This window comes from Corvus hawaiiensis, chromosome 26 (assembly GCF_020740725.1).
Source record: "Corvus hawaiiensis isolate bCorHaw1 chromosome 26, bCorHaw1.pri.cur, whole genome shotgun sequence".
Lineage (NCBI taxonomy): Eukaryota > Metazoa > Chordata > Aves > Passeriformes > Corvidae > Corvus > Corvus hawaiiensis.
Window position 1 is genome coordinate 7,687,059 of NC_063238.1, and position 24,002 is coordinate 7,711,060.

Sequence of the window (24,002 nt, forward strand, 5' to 3'; positions counted from 1 at the left end):
AGTAATTTAGGAGTTGCTGATAACTTCTTTAATAAGGAATTAATGAAACTTTTATTTCAGAATCCCTAACATTACAATTCACATGAAATTCTCTTTTCAGCTCAACTCACTTTAATAGTTTATGAATCACTTAGATTGTTTTTCACTGGCAATTCCTAAGAAAACTTGATGCTCTGCAAAAATAATTATATAACATTATTATTCCAAGGCGAGGACTACACTGCACCTGCAACACTCATCTGTACCCAACTGGGAATTGCTGGCATATATCAAAAAATTGTACTGGCGTCAGGGGAATAAGGGTGATCAGGCTGGGCTTCTTTTCCCCATTACCATACATCCAATACAAGGCTCCACACTTCTGTTTCTGCTGCTTTTGGGGTCTCAGCTTAAGCAGTTACTACACACTCTTGTTGTTAGCATGTTACACCAAAGTCCACCCCATCCCATTCAAGAAAAATCCTTCATGCTGCTAGATCATGGAATTATATATCTTAGTTAAAAGGCAGAATTTATTTCAGAAATTCAAGGTTTCAAATCCAGATAACTAAATATAAATAAAGCATTGATTAATTGCTTCAGGTAGATTGACAGATTTTTTTTCTCTTTTTTTTTTTTTTTTAAATAATGGAGAAATAATGTACTTAGCCTCTGCATTCACATAAATTGAAGTACTCAAAAGTTATGAATATTGATCTTAGAGTTCTAAAATAAGCTTAATTTTCCCTTTTGTGGTTATCTAAAATTATGCTTTAAAATTTGATTCTAGCCTATTTTGTCCACTGATCCTGCACAGGATGCATTTTGAAAACAACTGCAATCCTGGCAGTTTCTAATTTTCAATTTGCAGCCTCAGCTTTTAGATTTTTGTTCCATAATTGCGTCATCTTCTTTGAGAAGGCCAGTCTCAGCACTGTTGTATTTCTAAGTGAGGTGGGCCAGTAACATTAATTCGTTCAGATTGCTGCTTTGGAAAAATTTCAGGGGAGTCATGCTAGGCTCATATCTTTTCCCATTGTCATTCAGTTCTCTCAGAAAACCATAATTTGCAACTTGAAGGCCAAACAAACACCCCCAAAACCCCAACTCATTCCAAAGGACTACTTTTTTCAAAGAAACCTTGTGTGTCCCAGAAATACTCACATCCTCACTTTCACAGCATCAGGTGGTGGAAGCCGTCTCAGGATCTCAACATTTTTTATTTCCTCAAACCCAACCAATCCGGCCTAAGTGGTAGTAAAATCCACAGAAAAATATTTTCAGCTTTCATTAGGCTTTAGGTTTGCTTCATTGCTGCCATCCATACAAGGCTTGTAACACCACATAGAACACTGATGATAGTTGGTCTCTGTGTTCAGTAATTCCCCTTCAAAAGGGGCAACCGCTGCACCCACCAAAGCTCTTACAGTAGCTGTCATTTATGCTGCCTATAGAATTAAATTCCTAAGGTTTCTACTGCAGTGTTGTATAGTGGAGACTGATGGTGTCTTTCCATAATTTTCATTTTCTGCCAGCTGCTTACAAAATTCATTCAGTTATCATACTTTTGTTGATTGACATATTGGGGAGTCATGTGCCAGTGGAACCCGGACCTCCCAAAGCAACTTCTGTCAGGTGTTGTCCACATAGGAGGTTGGATACCCAATGAACTCTGGGGCAAACATGGAGAATGAGAGTAAAAAGACATACCTTTTTCCAATTTCACTGGTGACATGTCACCAGGCTCTTCATTGCTGGTTGGACCACAACCTATTTTTATCTTGCTAAAGGTTCTGTAAAGTCTGCAGTCTTCTACAGAAATGGCTTATTTACTCTTTCTGTGGAGAAAAAATAAATCTGCTTTTTTAGGGGGAATGGATTTGCTATTCATTCCTTCACTTTCTTCAATGAAGTTGCATGAAATATGATCCACTCAAAAGTGGCTAGGATGAAAATGCTCATTTTTGTTGAGCTTCTTGGCACTGTATATCCTTTTCAGCATAATTGTGCAAAGTGGTTTCTTTGTGGCTAGCAGCACCATGATTCTATACACTTTTATCAGTCTTTATTTCATAAATCTACACAGTTTCATTTCTTTGGTCCTTCTCTCCTGTTTGCTTGAATCATTATAACAAGTTTTCAACATTGTTTCTGCAGAGACATGCAGTTAATTTTTTCTTGACTGCTGTCTTATGAATCTTCATTGCATCTGTTCCCCAGTGATTATTTCTACATCAATAATATCAAGTTCCTCCATCTTGTCAGCTATATCAAAGTTGCTTATTGTTCCAGTGGGAAACCTCTATGATATATAATACTTGACACATTTTTTAATTTATTTGTAAGAAATTATTAGAATATTTTCATGTCTGTCTTTTATGTGGCCTGAAAGGCTCCAACTAAAACAAATTATAAACCTTTTTGTGATTGACATCAGTTTTGTACATGTTTCTAATACCTGCTACTTTCACTGCCCAGATTTAGGCACAGGCATAAGCCAAGTGCATGCTGTTTGCCTGATTTAGCAGCCAGTTTAGGTATTTGCTAGGATATACTTGCATTTCTACTTTTTGCCACTTCCTCTCGTGTCTTGGTAACCTCTTACCCAGTATCTCTTAAGAGATACATTTTTCAAGGCTTTCTGGACTGAGTAACCAGGTGCTGTTTGCATGTCCACAAACGATAATATGACTTTTGTCATTCTGAACACAGCACTCTCAAAACACATGCATTGGTGAACAGTTATTTGATTTTAACTTTACTATTTGATCTAGTCATCACTGAAGTCTGCTGTAAGAATGACTGTTTGCAAGCAAAGGGACAATTAGATAATTTTCTTGGAATCCTTTAACGTAAAATATGTAAATATGCCATTTGGTTAGCTAATAAAAGATCTTCCAGTGAACTTTTTAGTAAAGTTTTTTAAGATATACAGATGAAGGGGTCCTGATACTTTAGACAGAGAGTAGGATTTGCAAGTGGCAGAATTATGTGGCATCATAATGCCCAGTAGTAATAGTCTTTTGGTAGACACAGCTGAGGTAAATGGTGGTGTGACAAAAAAATAAATGGAAAGTCATGTAGGTTAGTGAGGATTAGCAAAAATTGTGGAAAACTCTAGAATGACCTAGAAAAGCAGCATTATTGTGCAATGAAGGCCAAGAAAATGTTGGATTTTAATATGTGGCCACATCTGATATGCAGATCTTTCACCCTTTCTTAACTCTGCAGTTTCATCTGGATTTTCAATTACTTTTAACCTTTTAAGAAAAGCCTCGTGTTGTTATGGACAGTACAATTAAGAAGTGTACTTATTGTGCAGTGACGGTCAGAAAAGTTAATTGTTAGGCTGCATTAAGAATGAGATGGAGAATAAATAGGAAAAGATAATGAACTCTTTTATGCATGCTGATATTCCAAACTCACTTTGAATATGAAATTCACTTTACACTATTATTTCAAAAAGAAGGGGATGTAAAAATATATAACTATCTGGCAAAAAAAAAAAACCAAAAAGAAAATAATTCATTAGTGTTATGAACAAGAGAGGTAATTGCATCAGGAGAGAAAAAAAAGTTCAGGGTTATTTCAGATGGGAAGATGTTGAAGATGCAGAGGAGATACAACTAGAGAGGACATAGTAGACTCACATAGAGGAAACATGACACCAGAGAAACTGAATCAGTGACGCCATTTGTACTTTCCAACAACAAAGCAAAAGAGATGTATAATTGCTTTCAGTGATTAAACAGTAGCTTCATAATGTTCAAAAGAAAATCCTTTCCCTTTCTGTAATGAAAACTTAGCTTGTGAAGTGCAATGGTGCAAGAAATTGAGCAAATAGCTTAGTGTGATGCAAGGACGTATTGTAGTGCCAAGAGGGAATAAGAAAAAGTTTTGCAATCACACAGAGTAAAATAAACAACAGAGGTCATCAATCCTAATGCTTCTAGCCATAGCCATTCATGCACCAGCTATTTGTTTTGCTCATTATTACTGCAGCTGTGCTTTGAGGAAACCATCACAACACTGGTGAGATCACAACAGGAGATTAAAAACTACCTCCTAAACAGGATCCTGATCTGTGTGTTCTCACATCATCTCCTAAATTCCTAACAGTGGAGGCCACTAACCTGAAATCACCACAGACTCCCTGGCTCTGCTCATGCGGGAATGAATTCTTTGCCTGTCTTCCCCATGCTCCTCACAGGGGACATTGCTTTTGGGAATAGCCAGGCAAATTACAGCAGTGGCTCTGTCAAACTGATTTATTGATTGCAGTTAGGTGGTGTAGTATAGGGCATTTGATAATTTCCACAATATCATAACACACTGCCTGTGATTGTCACTTATTCCTTCTCAACAGAGAAATTTGCACAGTGTTCAAGCATGACATTGGGATCAAATTTCTGGAGAGCTCTGGGAGGGATTTTTTTCAGCTCTCAGGGGTGTAACAATTCTGTGCTTGATCTTGGATTGATCCCCTGCTAGATGGTGTGACACTTCTGTGGGCTGAGGCAAAGGGAAGAACAGATGCCGCCTTCTCTCTGGTGGAAGCTGGTTCTATCATGTGTGTGAAGAGCCCGACCACCAGAACTTTCCCTCCCGAAGCACAGGGGCTCTGAAGGTCCCTGTTTGTCAGCTGAATTACTTGTAAAAAAGGGTCCTTGCTCAGTCACGTTAACATCAGGGACAAAGTATTCATTTGGTGAGGGTGCCCACAATATGAATGAGTGCATGTAGGAGGAGATTCGTAACACAGACTTGAATGCGGAGTATGTAATTCGTGGGCTGTTGGTTGCTATGGAGTCCAACTGAAGTGGAAAGTGACAGCAAAAAACCTCATCATACTTTTATGTACAAGAACCTCTAGCAGACACACAACAAGGGAAAATTTTTATCTTTTTAAGGAAGTCATTGAGAGGCAATTTTTGCATGATAAAAACAAATGATGCAATTTTTTTCTCAGGCTTTTACATTTCCTCTTCACTGGCTGTGGCAGCGGCTTCCAGCTCATTCTAAGAAGGAATTCAAAGCCATCCAGATATCTGTGTGTATATGGCCTTCATTCAGTTATAAATTAAGCCATGCATTTCTAACATTAGAAATGTTAAATACAGTTCAGGTCTCAGCTCAGTCTATGCTATTCTTTGTATCCAATGCATTGCTGGATGAAGCACTTCTGAAGAAAAAATCAGTACACTCATCTATCCAGTCTGTTGTCCTGGATGTAAAGTTACTTGTGAATTTTATTCATAGAATGACACAGATGCTGTGGGGAAAATCTTGCTATCTTTTCGTTACAAAACAGGGGAGATGTTTGTTTGAAGCTGACATACTGGAACAACCAAAGATAGCTACACTGGATGCGACAGAAGAATTAATTTGGAGCTCTGACATTAACTTAATGCAACCCATGTTTTACTCAGTAGGAGTTTCCTGTGCATGTATTCTCTTTTGACAGAGAAATAAAAAGAAAAATGTAATTTAGCTTGGGCATGACAAAGAAGGGTTTGGTACCCTACAAAGTAAGAAAAATACCCTCATATTGTTGTGTAATAATTTTTCTGGTTTGCATGTCAGTGAATTATTCATATTTCTTGCAGATAACAAGTTTATATGGCTTTGAATTGTTCTATGAAGAGTTACCTACAGCAGGTCAAAATATTCTTTGTGAGCATTTGCTGCTAATGCAACCCATTTCCTCTGTGAATCACAGGCAAGCCTTGCTAATTTCTGCACATATATGTGCTATTCAGACCTCAGACAGAGGAGACAAACAAGCCTTTTTCAGTGCATGACTCAGCTGTGAGCTCTTCTGGCTGTTCATCCTCTCTAGTGCAGGATTAGTCAAGTGAGTCACCATGTTCATCTATGATTCTTCATTTTGACCTTAGTCTTCCTGGCTATTCTTTAGCCAGGGGCTGCCCTGCATGGTGCATGGTTCATATGAGAGACCTTTCCTCACCAAAAGTGATAAGCTGTGAAGATCAGGTCTTGCAGCAGTTAGAGTGATTACCATTTCCCTCTGATGCAGAGAGGCAGGGTAGTTACTCATGATCATGAGTTTGAATCAAGACATGAATCCTCAAGGACTGTGTGTTAATAATTTCTGGTACTGATTTCAGCAGGGGTGAGGTTTAATTTTCTAAAATAAATACGCACATTAAAAAACCACAAAGGTTTTCCAAGAAAACATTAATGGAAGCTAGGGCTTTCTTATCAATAGTTCATGAGCAGAAAGGAGAATTTAATCTGATTAAATAAATGACTTCATATGATTTATGTTCACCTTTTCAAAACCCAATGTTGACTGGATTCCAGGGGCTTTGTTTTATTCATATTTTATGAATAACATACTTTGTTTGTGTTTGGGAACAATTAAAAATGTGCCTTCCTGGGTTCTCCCTTGTCCACTTGCATGGATCTGCTGTGTTGCTCATGTCTCCCCTTCTAAGCTTTTCATAGAATCATAGAATCATTTAGGCTGGAAAATTCCTTTAAGATCATCGAGTCCAGCTGTTAACCCAGCTCTGCCAAGTCCACCACTAAACCATGCCCCTGAGTGCCGCATACATACGTCTTTACACGTCTCCAGGGCAACCCTTCCAGTGAAAAAGCTTTTCCTAATATCCAATCTAAACCTCTCCTGGAACAAATTAAGCTTATTTCCTCTTGTCCTGTCACTTGTTACATGAGAGAAAAGACTGACCCTCACCATGACACCTTGTTTCAGGTAGCTGTAGAGAGTGATAAGGTCTCTCCTGAGCCTTCTTTTCTCCAGACTAAACACCTTCAACTCCCTCAGCCACTCCTCACAAGACTTCTGGTCCAGACTCTTCACCAGCTTCACTACCCTTCTATAGACCTGCTCTACACCTCAGTGTCCTTCTTGCAGTGAGGGGCCCAAAACTAAACACAGACTTCGAGATGCAACCAGCTTCTTGAACTTGGATTAGCTCAAATAATTTGGGGCATCCTGAAGATGTGTTTCTGGTCCTTCTTTCTGCTTCCTCTTCTGTGTTTCACTCCTGGTGGGAATCCTCCTTGCAGGGTAGTGCTAGCTCTCCCCACTTAGAAGCTAAATATGGATTTTTGCTCTCTGTTGGTGATTTTTTGTGTATGGAAGGAACAAGGCAAGATGTGGTCTCTTACTTGATTTGTATCTATGCCATGTTTTCAGCTTGCTAAATGCTATAGAGCTTTGGCCACCTTTTTAATATTAGAGGGGAGAGGTTCTTACTGCATGCTAACTTATGGATGTTAAGCTGCAATTGTTTGCAACTGCCAAGATAATGGCACTGGTCCAAACTTTTTTAGCCTGCTGTCTTGTGGGACAGTCAGGATTTATAGTAACAGTTTGTTTTTGCTTACTACCAGACAACTGTAATGGTTTCGGCTGCCAGTACTTCTGTACATTCGTATTTTAACTATCTGAATAATCCAATTAATTTCCTTAGCATGCCTAAAACACAGTCTGTGCTTAGCTATTCAGAAAGAGAATGTCAAAAGCCTTTACTGATGCTGTCTTCTCCAAAATGTATTGCTTTCTTTCAGTATGTCTTATCTGACCCCTTATTTTCCAACAGTCCCTCAGCTTTGTTATCCACAGATCTCTTCAAAATGACTGGTGGCAGATACATGCAAGTAGATCATTTAATTTCCTTCCAATGTCTTTATCCCCTTTAATTGTTCCCATTGCACCCTGGTACTCCACTGAGCCTTCTGGTTCTCTCACAGACTGCTTACACCTCTTATAATTAAGTAATTTCTTCTTATTTATTTTCATGTTATGCCTTTGGCTAATCTCCCCACCAAATCCCTCAGCTAAACCATATTCATTTTTTTGTGTTACATTATTGTTCCTTACCACTAGCTTTTGTTGAGCTAACTTCCTATTTTCCAAAGGGTATTTGAAGAGCCTCTTTTGTGGTACCTTTCCATTCAGCCAAGGCAGATAGGCACTCTCTCTCTCTCCTCCTTTTTTTCTTTCTGGGGCTTGTGCAAATCTTTTGTAACTCATTAGTGGCTCACTTTAGTAGGCTCCATACTGAATCCTTACAGAACCTTACACTTTTCCCTTTGTGTAATTGTAATTTATTTTGCTTTATTCTCTGTGTGAGAGGGTTAAACTGGTGAGGAGGGGGGTTGGAGGAGGGGAAGGGAACATTAAGGAACAAAAGAGATGGACTAATAAAAAGTGGTTCTGTGTTCATGCATAGAAAATTATTTGGATGCAAATCAGTCACAGAGCGGAATGATTTGTCTCAAAACCCCGAGACTAGGGAGCAGAGGGCTTCAGCCTCAATTGGCACTCTGTCTGATTTCTATCCAGACTCTGCAGGAACAGTGTGCCTGCAAACAACCCACCTGGAGCACTTGTAGGCTGCTTTCATGTCTCCCTGTACTCACCAGAAAAACGTCTTTGTGTTCACTCTATTTCCTACACCATGTATTCAAATTGCAAATACATAGAGAGGGGAGGGATGTAGGTGGGGACAGCTAGAGTTATCTCTCAGGTAAATAATTTCTACTGAAAGGGGAACTTCTACAAGGAAGTACAGATGGGTTATTGCATGATAAATTGGCAATTTATGTAGACACTCAAACAAAGACTGGAATTCCTCAGCACAGAGTCCGAGGGGAAGATTTTACATTGAAATATTTCCATTGTCATTTAGCATTTGAGTGGATTACAGAAGATGCCTTGTATCTACCATTTCCAGATTCCACTGGGATCATTACACAGACTTTAAAATCATCATTGGTAGCAGGATCACAAATAGAAGTTTGAAAGTACTCTTAAAAAAACTTCTTCCCACAAATGAAGGATGAAGCCTTTTTTTGTCCCAATGTGGCCACGTTTTCACACCTTTGGTAGTAAAAACCATTCAGTTCATTCTGAAGTTTGCAGCTCTGGGATTGAGGTAATGATTATTCTGTCTTCCCCAGTGTAGCCAGTCAAGGATATCATTCTGAATTGATGCCAACAAGAGTGCAGAGAAGGCTGGCATGTATGTGAGGACACTTTTGGAGCCACCGTACATGTCTGGGAGCTTCCATGGGGCAGTTCTTGTGAAAGGCTGACCACCCTGAAGGAGGATGCTGGGGTAGTGTAGGATATATTAAGTAGATACGGTCTAGGGGCATATTTGTTTTTTTCACTGTTGAAAGTGTAGTCATCTGATGCTGCTGCTTTAAACTCATCATCCATTTCAGCTAAGCAGTAGGTAGTATATCACAGTTTTCCAAAATAAATTTAGACTACAAGTACATGCCAATTGCCAATCCAATCAGTATACCTTCGCCTGATGTTGCTAAGGAAATACTCCTTCTTTTTAGCTGTTTAGCACAGCTTCCCCATAGGATTTGAAAAGGTCAAGGTTGCCCTGTGACTGTAAATGAGGGAGAGGTGACTTGGTATGCAGCAAGAACAATATTAGATATCTTTAAGCTCAATTTTTTGGCCCAGAAATTTTACTTTAGAGAAGCTTCTAACTTTTGCAGAAAGGCAGAGTGCAGAAGCAGCTTTTTCCAGGGATCAGGTCTTTAGAGAAGAAATGAACATTTCCACTCAAAACCTGCTGATAGAAAACAGAAAGAATCAGAGAACACTTCACCATTTACTTTCAATAGAAATTTACCATGTGTTGATGCCATTCAGGGGTAGAGGTTGATGGTAGAGAAATTTGTTTTGACTGCACATACGTTTTTTCTCTCAGGCAGATTTTGAAACAACGCTCTCGAAGGTTTGGGAGGACTTGTTTTATATTAATGAAAACAGCAGAAAATAACTAAATTAAAATCTCCATGAGAGAACATGGTATGAACCTTCCCTGTAAAAGACCTCAGGCCTCATGAAAACTTGAGAATTATGCTGAGGTAAAGCAGATTGCACTAGCAGTATGTTACAATTTCACTCTACACAAGGTTATGTTGCACTTTCTGAAGCTTTCCTTGCTTGTCGCTCTCTAATAGAATCTATTGTTTGTAAATCATCTTAATGAGAAGGACAGATGAGGAGAGCACTTGATTCAGCTTACTCAGGTATAAATATGGACTAAATCATTAAAGTGTCCAACTCTTGCTTTTGTGAAATGGAAGTAGTGAGAAAATGGAAGCAGGGAGCGGCCCAGGCTTCCCAGTGCAGACTTTCACATTAAGGAAAGTATTTCAATATTTTCTTCTCCGTTACTTGCTATATGCTTCATGACCTCCAAGATTTTTAATTATTCTCCCAGAGCTGAGGGAAGCCTTCCAGACAGCCTGTTGTAGCTGATAATTAATAAAGAGTTCTCATTTTGAGTGGATGCAGCCATTTTTCATGTTGCATTTGGTTTGCAAAACTAAGGCAACTGTCAAACTTTATTGTGTAAAGCTTTGGATCATTCCCTACGCTCAAGCAGGAAGGCGCAGAACCTAGTTGTAATGATATCTTTCATATTAATATTGTACTGATTTATTTCATTTTCTGAAAAGAAGGGAAACAAACAATGAGCTGGTAAAGTATATCTAAATGAGCAAGAATTTAAACTGATAGCTAGAATTTGTTTAATTTCATCACAGACGAATAGTTTCCCAAGTAGCTTAGCTAAAATCTATAGTAAGGACTGCTAGCAGAGTTGAGATCTCATTGTTTATTTTATCTGTCAGTGAGCAGGATTTATCACATCAAGCAGTTTTGGAGCAGGAGCTCTTTAAAGACACCTCTGAAACAACTCTTTTTCAGGATAAGTCTACCAGAATAAATCCCTGTCCCTTGCTCATGCCCCACCCACAGCAAAACTGAGTATCTTGAGGTTTGAAGATAACTGCAACCATTGATTTTTTTCTTTCTGCTTTTGCTTTAGGAACTCCTTCATAGATATCCTTCGGGCTATTCTTCTTTCCTTGGAAGTGCTCATTGAAGATCAGGAGCTTCAGATAAATGGCTTCATTCTAATTATAGACTGGAGCAACTTCTCCTTCAAGCAAGCCTCCAAGCTTACACCATCTATCCTCAAACTGGCCATTGAAGGGTTACAGGTAGGTGGAGGGTAACACACATACCTGCAACTTTTATTGCTGCAGACAGTGATTTTTGCTTCATCAGGCACTGGGCAAAGTGAAGGGAGGAGAACATAATCCAGAATGCTTTCATGTCCCATCCACTTCCAGCATAGATTGATTTTCAGACATCTCATTTTGTCTGTCTTTCACTTTTATTTCAGCTGTAAATCAATGTAGCCAGTATGTGCATTACTTACCACAGCACTAAGAAGGGTTAGAGATTTGTGGTTTAATCCATCAGAGAATTCGGGGGGATTAAAATCCAGCAGTGTCTGCCTTCTGGAGTGTGAAGTCCACATGCAAGCACATGTGAATGTAGAGGGAGGGTAAGAGGAGATGAGAGCAGCTCGCTCAGCAGATGGAAGTGTGCTGTTGTGTTCATGGGGATGCAGTTGTGTTGGATGGAAATGAGGAAGAGGGAGGACAGGCTCCCTGTTGTGCCCTCATTCTGACTGCCTTCATTTGTCACACAGGATCCTGGTACATTATGGTTCAGACTGTTTAGGGGCTGCACATCCACTTGGTGCTTGCAGATAAATGGGAGCAAGCTAAAATCACTTGCTGTTACAGGGTTAGGTAGAAAGCCAGGACAAGACAGCTGGGGACTGATGGGCCAACCTGAGGATGGGGCAACCTGAGGATGAGGATAAACTGTGGAGCTCAGAGAGGACTTCGGCCCCTTCCACTAAAGCCGATCGCATCTCTGGTGTTAGACCTGAGATGGACTTTTAGGTCTGAAGTAATTTTACATAACCTTACTATTTGAGGACATTTAATAGAATCCAAGGACTATTTAGGTTGGAAGGAATGCTGGAGATCACTTTGTCTGACTCCCTGCTCAAAGCAGGGATGACTTCAGCCTTATACCAGCTTGCTTAAGGACCACATGTTTCATGTACCTACATATTTAAAAGGAGAGATAAGTGATTGGATTTTTCTTGCTTAGTACTTACAAGATATCCTGCTTTTATAAACACCTCAATAATAATTCTCTCTGGTGTGTGCATGTTTATTTTAACTTGCATACCAGAAGGAACAATTTGTTCAACTAATTTTTTGACCAGCAGATTATCTACAAGTAGATCATGATTGTGTCTACTTTGTTTTATTATTCAAAAATGAGGTAGAAAAATCTGCCAGCAGTTTTAAGCCTGTGTTCCCCTTTGTGAGGACTTTTCATCTATTCTAACAAATTAGGAAGTCAAGCTGTGCAATTAGTCCTTAGGACAATACCTTATCTTCTCCTGCAGATATTATCACTTCATACCAATTAACATTCTGTGGTTCAAAAAAACTTTCTAGTCAGAAGGAAGATAAAGCCAAGTGACACTCATAAGTAAATCAAATTCTAGCAAGGTGTCCTTGTGCCTGTACAAATTTTGCTTTTCCATCTCTTCAGTAAGAGGCCAGTCCAGCCTTCATCCCATCTGATATCTGGCAATGCCACTTTATTTGCAGTTTATTTGCAGTTTCTTTGCAGTTGTTGGCAACAGTATGTTTCTGGAAGTACTGAAGTCTGGGAGTACCAAAGTTGATCTTATGATTCTGTCATTAGCCTGACATCCTGTGCTGGGCGATATAAGGAGCCTGCCTTTCTTGTGTATGCGCATGCATTTCATTTCTTATCTAAAGTCAAGTTACTGTTGGTTTTTTTCCAGGATTAGTAGAAATTTGACTCTCTCTGAAAGCATAAATTGGGATAACATGTCCTAAACTTAACTAGCCACTGGCTTTGTGAGTAGTAGGAGTAGTAGGAGTTGTGAATGCTGCACTCCTTTTTACCAGTTTTAGAAGCAAGTCATTCATGCTTATAAAGCACATATTTAGCAAACAATGATGGTGAGGTCTTTTTAGTTTGGTTTTTTGGCTCTCACCATTGCTGTTGAAGCATTTTCATTGAGACTTTGTTCTGTTATTATTTTAAAAGAACTAGTGCCATCCTAAGGTAAAATTTACGTAAAATGTTGAAATGCAGATGAGACCTACATACTTTAGAAAAAGAGTCACTGCATTGGAGGGCACTGAAAGTAAAAAATTCAGGTCCTGCTCCCATGAGATGATGACGTCTGAAAAAAAAGAGCAGATTGTTTCAGTTCCTTGTTTTTTCTCATAGCTAAGGCACTGTGCATGTACAAATCCTCAGACAGACAGATTACATGGCTATCTAAGTCCTCCTTTCTATGAAGAGATTTTGGGTTATATTAAGTCCTGTGTAAGTCTAGTTAAGTGGATGGAAGGAAAATAATTCTCTCGTACAATTTCTCCTGGAGCTGAACCCATATGTTCATATGTTGCTGTCTGTGCCAGGAACTTTTAGCCTTTCACTATGTAATGGCAATTTTAATGCCACAGCCAAAGAATTTTCCTGTAATTTTTTAAACTCACATCTCATTCAGTGTGTCAGACCATCCCATTTTGACATATAGAGTTACTTAAAAAACACAAATAGTGTTTAATAATTAATGCCTTTGGGGTTTTTCTTACTTTCAAATTGCTTTCAGCCAATTTATCTATTGGCAGTTCAGTGGTTTTGCATTTGTCTTCAATTTATTTTTCCTCAAATCGTTGCTATAATGCATTATCACTAAAGTGCAGACAACAAGCATTACACAGGCGTATATGTTAATTCATCTTGAGTTGTAAAACAAACACTAGCCAAATCTGGTGGACTTGATGGCAGAAATTATTATATTGCTATTATATAGGCTGTTCAGTTCCAAACCCTGTAAAATCTGTAAATATTTAGAAAGATGAAGTAGGAGTTATATCATCACATTGCTGAATACACATTTTGCTCAATACTACTCCTTGCTCTGTATGGATTTCTCTACATATTGCATCACACAAGACAGTTCATTATATCTCAGTTACATTATTTAATGACCTAAAAATTGCTAAACAAGTATTTGTACAGTATGGCAATTCTCATCATGTCACAGCAGTGCGGGGACAAATGTCTTTGTAGTGCCTAAATCATCTCTGATTAACAAGCTCTGCTGTTTTAGCACAAGACAATTGTCACTGTATGCTTTGAGCTCATGCCATACTCCTTCCTAGACCTTACAGATCTCTTAAATTTTAACACATTAAACACAAGATTGTCATATGGATGGAAGGGTGGGGAAAGAGATGTGTATAAAATAAATCTATTTTTCCAATAACTTTCTGAGTTTTCACTTCTAATCTTCATTCTTTTAATGTGAACAGCTTTTCCTCTTCACTGCATGTTTTTTCTCTGTTTTCTTCGTCTGTGAAGTTACAGTTCTCTGTATGTCATGCTGAGCTTATAATTAGCCTATGATTGCAGACAAAATTCAATTGTGGCTTAAGTTAACCAGAGACTGATCTTTTGGCACTTTGCATAACAGATTAGAAGCATCAGAGGTCAATAGCAAAGGTCAGAAACCCGTGTTACAATAGTGATGCAGGTGAAATGTGTAAGAAATGGTCCCTTCTTAGTACACAGGGTGTTTGCTACTGACCACTGTATTTGAAGACCTCTAATAATCCTGGAAACCAAGGCTGAAGTGTTACAGTGAACACAGCCTTCATGTTCAGCAAAGCCCAGACATTTTTTTTAAGGCTGGTTGGCTTCTGCTCTGAGGATGTAGTTGGTTTGCCTCCAGACAGGACTTTTGATTTTATGGTGCTGCTAGCAACGAGTATAAAGAAACACTCTTTGTTCCTGCCTTATCCAACACCAGAGCTGTGTACTGCAGTTTGTGTACACGCATGCACATAGCAATTTAGAAATTCCCCCAGCTGGTACTCTGAACTGAAATGCAATAACTTCTCAATAGCATCCAGAAATCTGCCAAAACCTTCAAAACAGCAGAAGGTCTGACCTCACCTGCCATTTCTTTGGTGAAAGCCAAGTCAGAAGGCCATGGTCTACCAAGACCCAGCTGAATGACTTATGGCACAAATCACCAAACTGGATTCCAAACTGACCTGAAGATCAGGTTTGCACTCCAGAGTACCTAGTACTGCCTTACCTAACAGGTAACTTGCCCCAAGGCTGTCTCAAGGTACTGAAACAAGAAATAGGGTGAATGGTTATTTCCTGGCTGTATTCTTTCTTTCTCTGATAGTTCTGTCACACCCAGGTGTACTCAAATGTGATTACAGTGACTCCTAAGAAATAAACCATATTCCTACTTTGTGACAATGATGAATCACTGCAGGAGTGATCTTAGGGTTCAACGGGGCTTTGATTCAAATTTCACAGTCCTTGCAGTGAATAGCAGTGGGAACAACTGAGATCTGCAAATAGGAATTTGTCTCCAGATTTTCATTGGCAATAACTTGACAGAAGATTTGACCAATAAAGTACATTAGGATATCCATTACATTTCTTTAGTTCTTTTAAGCTACCTTCAGTTTATCATAAACTAGACAAAATTTGAAGCTGGTATTTCTGTGAGGAGGAGAAGAAAATGAAAGGAAATCAATGATGCTTGGCTTAAGAACATTTTGATCAGATACAAGCACAGATAAAATTCTTTGAAAAAAAATCTTCAAATAATGGAAAATTGTATAAGCTTCTCTTAGTAAATTGTCAAAGGTACATTTGTTAATACTACAGAGTAACATTAATGTTTAGATGAAATCAGAAAATCAAGCTAACAGGTTTGTTTAGATATTATTAGATATTATTAGTGGGAGATTATCCCACTTCAAAATCTAGAATGAGATGCCAGATTATGGAAAACTCAGCCTGTTTAGAAGTATATGAAGCTTTTTGATCTCTAACATGAGCAATAGATTTAAAAAGTCATTTTTTTAAAAATTCCTCCTACTGTAATTATGTAGGATCAAGAAACTTGATGTCAGTTAAATTATAGCAGCAAATTACTTGTCTCTTGACAGTATCTTATACAATCAATTTTTTTCATGTTGTATTTGAGAAGGAAGAGCTTTAACAGAAAATATTGACCAGCTCAAAATGTGGAGAAGAATGTAGATCCTGAAGGGAAAAAGTGCAGTTCAATATTGTATCTAAGGTGTAATATTTTTGTATGTTTATTTTTCCAAATCTTAGTGGGAAAATATGAGTCTTTAGAGCTGATAAAAGTTTTCAAGTCAAACCCAATTTTTTTCTGGAACTTTGCTGTGTTTTCAGAATAGCATTATTACAGTGGAGTAGGTTTCCAAAATTATCTAGAAAAAAAAAGTCTGGAAGTATGCTTGTTTCATTAGTTTTCATCTGGGAATAAAAATACTTAATAATCTATTCCATTATGAGTGGTAAGAAGCATTTGATTTCTGTCTTAATTGTTAGTATTTCTTGCTTTTTGAAATTTGAAATCAAGTGGAGGTAATGGAACAGTATTTCAGGTCAGCATGACCTGGGTTGATGGGCATAATTTAATATTTGTTATGGTCAAACTGGGCATCTGAACAGAACCCAGGCAGTCCTCGGGAATTTGGAGACTTCACCAAGCCCTCTGCTCTGAAAACTTGATGTTTCCCTCATCAGCCCAGATGCTGGAGCAAGGAACTGACTCTTCTTTCCTTGCTTAAACACATTTGTACTCTGAAACCAAAGGTAAGTGTGATTTCTTTGACTGAATAAGTACTTCCGGTGGAACTCTTCATTCTTGTGAAGGATGTAGGCTATAAGATGGCTTGCATAGTAAGTATAAATAAAACTCTTCTTTCCACAGTTTCTGAACGTAATACTGCTGTTATTTGAAAATTTTAAGGGAATGACAATTCTCATTTTAACAAGCTGAAGAACACTCAGCCCTTCCGTAGAAATCTGTAGTGTAAGGTTAAGTCTGCCTATGCTATAAATATCCTGTGATGCTATTATGTCTCACTGGTATTTATAACAGGTTGTATTAACAGAAAGGCAGAGATCTTTGTCATTGCCTACTGAAGTCAGAACAGATAAAATCCTCAGTGACAGAAGCTAGGCAAGGAAAACCATATATAGGCTCATGTATCCACTGGCTTGGACAAGGACAAGCCAAAAAAAACCTTAGCACCTCATATAAAAAGCCCCTAAATGTAGATTTAACAGTTTATCTTGAGAGACTGACTGCAGATTCAAAAATTGCTCGTTTGATTGTTTGGCTTTTCCTCAGTCTTTCATGCTGATAGAAGTGAGCAGAGAGCTGAGGCCAGTTACTGGGACACTGCAACTGTCTGAGGTTCTCTGCACATCTGCAGAGAAATGATGATCTGTGGCAGCTGAGAATGTGTCCCTCTTTCCCTTCCCCTGTTAAAAAGAAACCTACTTGAAGGCAGACCTTTTTGTCTTATTTATGTACAGAATTTAAAGACTTGTAAAAAATAAGGGAAATACTTACATTTTGGATTTTTGCAAGAGCCTTGTCATTATCTTCCCCAGGATAGGGAAATTGAGGAAAAGGTGATATTCTAGGCTGGGTCCTTGAAGATGGATAACTGTTCCTTTAGTAGGGTCTACCAGAGGACAAACAATTTCCTCAGAATATAAAAGCAGAATGTTCCTGTGTTGTAATCACAGTGTGTTGATATGTCCAAAAGGCACGTTGCAGCTTCCCAAACAAGAGTCCTTGTTAGTAGCTCTAGAAGATCTGCTAGTAACTCAAGCTTATGGTCATAGAGGCAATATGAGCTATATAAAAATGGGTTAACCTACAGAAGGGGACCTACAAATCTGGTCTGTGAAGGAAATAGAGACCTCCTCCCAGTTAGAATGATTGAACTGTTCCTAAAATGAGACAGCTTCAAGTTCTAATGAACTTCAGCAACTGGAAAGTGGCTAAAGATCAGAATTTATTGGATGCTGTACGATGCAATTGAATATTCTGTTTCTTAAACATATGTAGAAAAAAACTTTCTTGATTTAAAGTCCACTTCATATTTACACAGGTATTTGAATGAAAAAATTTGCAATATGTACACATAAAAAGCATACCAATTGTTTTTTATTAAAGGCTGCCTCAAAAGGTCCCAAATCTGTTTATCTAGCTACCTTTTCCCCCAATATTAGAATGTGCTTCATGTTAGAGACCTGTGTTGGGTGGCTGAACATGAAGTCACAGCTAATGAGGAGCATTTAGTATCCATTGAAAGAAGGTCAGTTTGAATCATTCCAGAAATGCTCCTGCTATCTGTCTCCAGCAGCTGTTGTGATACGTAGAGTACTCTCTGAGCTGCCAGTGAGGGAGCCTTTGAAATTATAAGAGATGAGAAGAGGGATTGACTCATTTTATATATAAAAAAAGAGGTAGATAAACAGACTTTGCTCTCTGCAAGAGAAGGCCTATGCTCATTGTGTGTCTATCATCTCTAGGGAGCTGACTGGAACAAGGAAAAAGCAAAGGATAGCAGGCTGTAGACTCACATTTTTCACTTGAAAACTGGAATTAACTGCTTAGCAGAATTGATCAGCCCTGCCATGTTTACCGGTTGGATGCTTTGGGGCTTTTGGCTATGAGTACAAGGACAAGCTGCATATGTTAAATGGAAGGTCTTTTTTTATGCCAGTTATTACATTTTAATAAAGATCTCACCAAGTTGCTGATAAGCATTAGAAAGGAGGAAAATATTCTTTCAGTCCTAGCAAGGAAATGTGAAAGTTTGTTGCAGTAAGTCTGCCTAGAACACAAAGTAGCTGTTTCTTAGTGGTAGACAATAAAAAATTAGCTAGAGCTAACACCAGTCACGCTCAAACCTTCCCACCAACATATGCATAAATAGATCATGTTGAAAGTTTCTTCCTCTCATAAGATGTGAACTTGCTCTAATGTACTTGCATTAATCTACATTATCCCCATTCTTCATAATTTCATAAAATTTCAGGAGTGATGAGTCTGTAGTATCTATTTAACTTCTTTTACAACTCCAAAAGCTTTCTCCTTTTTCACGTGGGACATGAGTGAATGTTTCCTGAAGAGAGTGTTTACTACAGGTAATTTCTTGCTGTGACAAATATACACAGAGATCATAATTACAAAAATATAAAAGGGATTGCATATACAGGACTAGACCAGAAAGAGAGAGGAATAGTGACAGTTCAGTGAGAGCTGTGTGACAACAGAGTTGGAACGGGTGCTCTTTTGTTTCAAATGTGGGGTAGCATGGTGGATACATGGAGGTACATGTGGATAGGGAGATGGAGGCAGTCGAGGCAGAAGGAGTCATCACTCTGATATGACTGTACACTGAGATATGTGGCATGGATTATCCCCTGAGCACAGGTAGATAAGGACTTGGCTCTCTCCAGGAGAAGACTCCTGCTGGAGCCTTCACTAACAGCTGCAGGACTGAAATTCATGTCCCCTGAGAGGACAGCTGTGGCAGTATCAGACTAGCTGTTCCTTTACAGCTCTGGCTCACAGCCCTGTCTTTAGCACGTGCCTTCAAGGACGTGCTGCATCGCTGGAACTGGCCGCAAGTCCCTGACTGCTGCTGTGGAAGACCCAGCAGCTCAGCTCACACAGGTGCAGGAGAGGGCTCTTGGCAGGGCACTGTGTTCATTCTGCTCCTCTAAGCAAGGTAATTTCTGGTGTAAGTTTTTGACAAAAAGCTGCAGTCAGAAACATTTTAAATTATGCAGAAAGGCAATGATTTTTGGAAACATTTGCCTACTTGTTGTTTGACGATTATGTGCAGAAAACTAGGATATTTCTACACACATAAGCCTCTTCTATTATTATCTCCTCCTCAACAAAGGAACTCATAAATTCCTCAAATGTTGTATGGTCATACATATTTGTATGGCAAATATGTGTATGGCCAACATGGTCAAAAGAAACTACAATGCTTTCAGTAAATTTGAGGTGAAGTCCCAGCTGATTCAAATGGAACTTTTACCATTGTCTTGGTGGAGGCTGTTTCCACTTCAAGAGAGTTTTCTAGGCTTGCACAAAATGCCCTTCAATGTCTGAGCACTTTTTGGAAATTTTGTACATCTATTAGAACATTTGCCTAGAGATCTTGAAGAACTGTTTTGTTCTTAAATATTCTTATGTCTCTTCTTAACCGTGTAGAACCTTACACTTAAACAAGCATTCCTGAATAGCAGGGGTTCCTTGATGCAAAAATGTCAACCTCAAACACCACAGTCTTCCAAGGAATGTTGGAAACACCAAGAGAAATATTCAGCCTACTTCCTTCTCCCCTCATCTCTACCCCTTGCCCTCCACTGAGCTTTAGTTTCAGCAAATGGGCATTTTCTGAGGAAAAAAGGGATTTCAGTGGAAATGCATCCAGTAGCTCTACTTCCCTGTAATTCAAAACTTCCTATTATTAGTTCAGGATGTGTTTTTCACCCCTTCCTGGTAGACACATATTAGACCATTTGAATGTACGTTCTGATTTTCACTCTGAGCACACTCCCACTGCTTCAAACTGTTTGCAGTGGAACCAGTTTAAAGCAAGGCCAAAGGGTAATAAAAAATAATTTCCATTTCAGAGGCAGCTTTCTGACCAACTCTAATCTACATGCAATAAAAATGCAGCTAAAAAAATACATAGCTAACACAAGTACAATTACAATGCAAATATTCTTCAAATAGCAGATACATTTAGAAGGTCATTAGATTAACAGTTTTTCAGAAGAAAGGCAGAAGTATGAATATATATGTGATGAGCAAAATACTTGATCGCTGTGTAACAATTACAGAGGAAAACAGCAGAAATTCTGGTGAACTGAAAATAGAATGCAAGCTTGCCTGGGCTTAAAGGGTAATATAAATTTTATTCTTCTATTTTCCAAGAGAAGCAGATTTTAATTAGTAAGTGTGCTCAGTAGCATATGTACCCAGTGGCTGGAAGAAAGGGTTTCCTGTGGCTTAGTGGGAATGTTTATGTAAATGGACATCTACAGTAGTTACAAAAGGTCCCAGTCCAACTTCTGGGTGAAGTTTCATGAAGAGTCCCACTGACAATCCGAACTTTGTTTGGCATCACTTAGAAAAACAGAGAACCTGAACTGAATTCTGAGGAAACAACATCTCCTCAGTATAGCACAGACAACATTCAACTCCTTTTGATGGTCCTTGCCTTTATCACATCATTTATCGATCTCATTGCTAAGTGCAAGGAAAGCTGCAAGGAGACAGTCCTAAAGAGATAAGGATTCCTGAATCTGTAGTGTAAGTGAAAATAATTAATTGGTACAGATAAAGCTTCTGACTTAATTAATCAATATGAATGGGCTTTCTGCTAACATTGGAGACAATATCTACCAATCATTCTCTCTAAAAAAAAAGAAGATAAACATTTGCATTCAAAACCAAACAGGTAAAATTTCAGTTTCTGTTGCTGGCCACTGTCTTTGCTGAAGCTGAGTCAATGGTCACTGCAGCATGGGGACTGCAGTCATTTGCCGCTGTGCCTGAAAGGGCTTCTTGGTCAACTTTTCACACATAAATAAATGAATAGTTTGGCCAGAAGAGCTGTGTCTTATTGAAAATGAGATCAACTCGATTTCCCTGCAAGACTCTAGCTTATGTTTACAGTGTATCACCCCACATATTCCTATCTGACACGGATATGTGGGTTCAAAGGGTTTTCTGGTCATCTAATAACAACTGCTGCTCATGGAAGAAGGACTGCAAATACTAGAGCAATTCAACCAGAGCCATCAAATCAGCTAGCCATTATCTACTTTTTCCACTTTCCAACCTCCCAACTCTTTTTCTACCTTTGATACTGCCTTCTCCTTTAAATATTAAAAGGAAAATAAAGCTGTGAGGTAAACCAGGTGTGCAAGGTGTGCATTCCGTGCTGCTGAGTTCTTACAGATAACACTGTTAGGTATTCAAACACACAAAATATAATTAACTATTCAAGAAATTTCCCCCCTCCAATTTGTTATACATGCCTGAATGAATGTTAATGGGGTCACATAGCTCTTTGAACCTCTGCTGACAGAACAATAAAGAGTTCCTGTGGTTTTCAAGAAAGAGCACAGTATAATTTTGCTTGCTTTGCAAGGGCATTTCTTAATGATATCATTATACCCTCTAAACTCCCGGTCCACTCTCAGAAACTCACAACACTTCAAATGACAAGTTACCTTCTCTTCTCCCTGGGAGAATTGAATCTCAATTATAATTTATAATGTCTTACTTACTCAGTGAATATTCCTTTCCTGTGCCTCTGAGAGGTGCCAGCTATGGTATTTTAATGAAGCACCCCCGTTTTATAGCCTCTCTACTGTGAAACTGGAACAACAGCATTTAAAGAGCTAGACCTCTTATCCAGTTTGCTGAGTGAGAAAGGCAAATAAATTCCATTTCAACTGTCTTAAAAGACAATGAAAATAACATATTTTCCTCTGTTCCAGTGATAAATTATGCTTGAACAGTATTGCCTGAGAACGTATAAATAACTTTACTGGTAAATTCCTACCATCTGTGATAAAATTAATTCAAATGTTTAAAGTATTTTACTTTGACTGCTTGCACTATTTTGAGCTTGTTTGTTTTGCAAAGATATTCTAGGCAAATTAACTCAGGAATGTTTGTTAAACCAATAAAATAAGGGAATGTTGCTATTAGCTTGAGTAAATTTATTTGGTATCTACCTCTAAGGATTGCCCAGCTTTGTGTTTTTATATAGGGAGGAAAAAAGAGGAAAAAACCAACCCTTTGTAATAGTGCATTCCTTTTCTTTGAAGCTAATGCAGAAAGTACATCTGTAAGATGCCAGGTTTAGACAAAAAGTCAGGAAATAAGCTTGCAGCTTATAGGAGATTTTGCAAATTAGTCCTCTTTGATGATTTTTTGTTTTTTAATTGGAAATTTTACCTAGTACAAATCCTGTAATAGCATCAGAACATGATTTTCAGAAATTAGCTTTTAACAGCAGAGTGTTTCATTGGACACTCACACTGGTGAAAATAAATACATGAATTAAAGGCACTTCCAAGTTAGCTGCCAGGCTGCAGTTTCCCCTCAGAGCAGTATCTCAGATCTGGGTCTACTCAAATTGCCCTGGACTGGTCAGTAAATATCCATGCCTCTGACATACACAGGGGCAAATGATCAAGGATTTTAGTGCAGTGAATGCTCAATTATGTTACCAGCATAACTAACCTGATTGTGGTAACCACAGGCAAAAATCATTTTCTCCGTTGTTTTGTATATTGGGAGGTGGTGTCCAAGCCCAGAGAGCAGCTTCATGCCACCTCTCCCCAGACCCTGGAGGCTGTGTTTTTAAGGCAAGCCTCTTTGATCTGGGCTGGTTGGCACACTAAAAGAAGATGTGAAATAACTCTTGGCAGGAACATTTCTGTGTAGATTACATTCTTTTGAGAAACCTGTCACCTCAGTAGGGACAGCTTTGGAAGATGTGACATAGGTGAAGACTTTCAACCCTTCTGATTTCTTTGCCATTCAGCTGTTGTTGCATGTGAAGCAGATCTTGCATCCTTTAAAGAATTCAAAATGCTGTTTGTACATGCTAAATGCAGCAAACCACCATTTCAAGCAAACTTGAAAATTATTTGGTTTTTTCTTTTTATCTACCTTTTCAGTCATGAGCTGACTTTCCCCCTGCATTTCTCCAATCATCAAAGCACATGAGAGCTGTACAAGCTGGAGTATTGTTACACTGGCATGATGGGAGATTTTGTGAAGCAGAACAGCTAATGCCATATCTCTTTTTTTTTTGGTTGAGTTTTGGGGGCTTTTTTGGTTGGTTAGTTGGGGTTTTTTTTGTTCAGTGTCAGAATGATGTAAATGAGTTCCACAGCAACACATCGAACATTAGCTTCCTGTTGAGAAGTGGTTTATTAAATAACTGAAGATCTGATTCTGTTCAATATAGATAAAATGAACGAACAAACAGCCACTATCTCTTCCTGATCTCCCCCCAAAGAGGGAGAAAACACATCCTGGAATGCAATAAAAATGTCTGAGCCAATGCTATGTAAGCTAACAGGAAATCATTAGCTATATACTGCCCACCCTCTCTAAGCTACACTTTTCATTTTGAAACAAATCTGTACTTGGAGGCATCAGTAATTATTT

At 38.6% G+C, this 24,002-nt stretch overlaps 1 protein-coding gene and 1 long non-coding RNA gene across 3 annotated transcripts in view; one reads left to right on the forward strand and one right to left on the reverse strand.

The window, feature by feature from the left end:
* Positions 1-24,002, forward strand: part of CLVS1 (clavesin 1) — a 101,278-nt gene that overhangs the window by 23,832 nt on the left and 53,444 nt on the right. Inside the window, exon 3 of the mRNA XM_048286280.1 lies at positions 10,830-11,004. Coding sequence (XP_048142237.1) covers positions 10,830-11,004 — 175 coding nt within the window. The remainder of the gene's footprint in view (positions 1-10,829; positions 11,005-24,002) is intronic.
* LOC125316888 lies at positions 676-22,140 on the reverse strand. Of its 2 annotated transcripts, XR_007199889.1 has the most exons (3): positions 22,103-22,140; positions 1,690-1,817; positions 676-1,226 (listed from the first exon to the last, which is right to left on the reverse strand). It is a non-coding gene; the product is annotated as an uncharacterized LOC125316888 (long non-coding RNA). The 2 variants fall into 2 exon arrangements; XR_007199890.1 differs by lacking the exons at positions 676-1,226; positions 1,690-1,817 and adding an exon at positions 10,919-13,094 and having other exon boundaries at positions 22,103-22,136.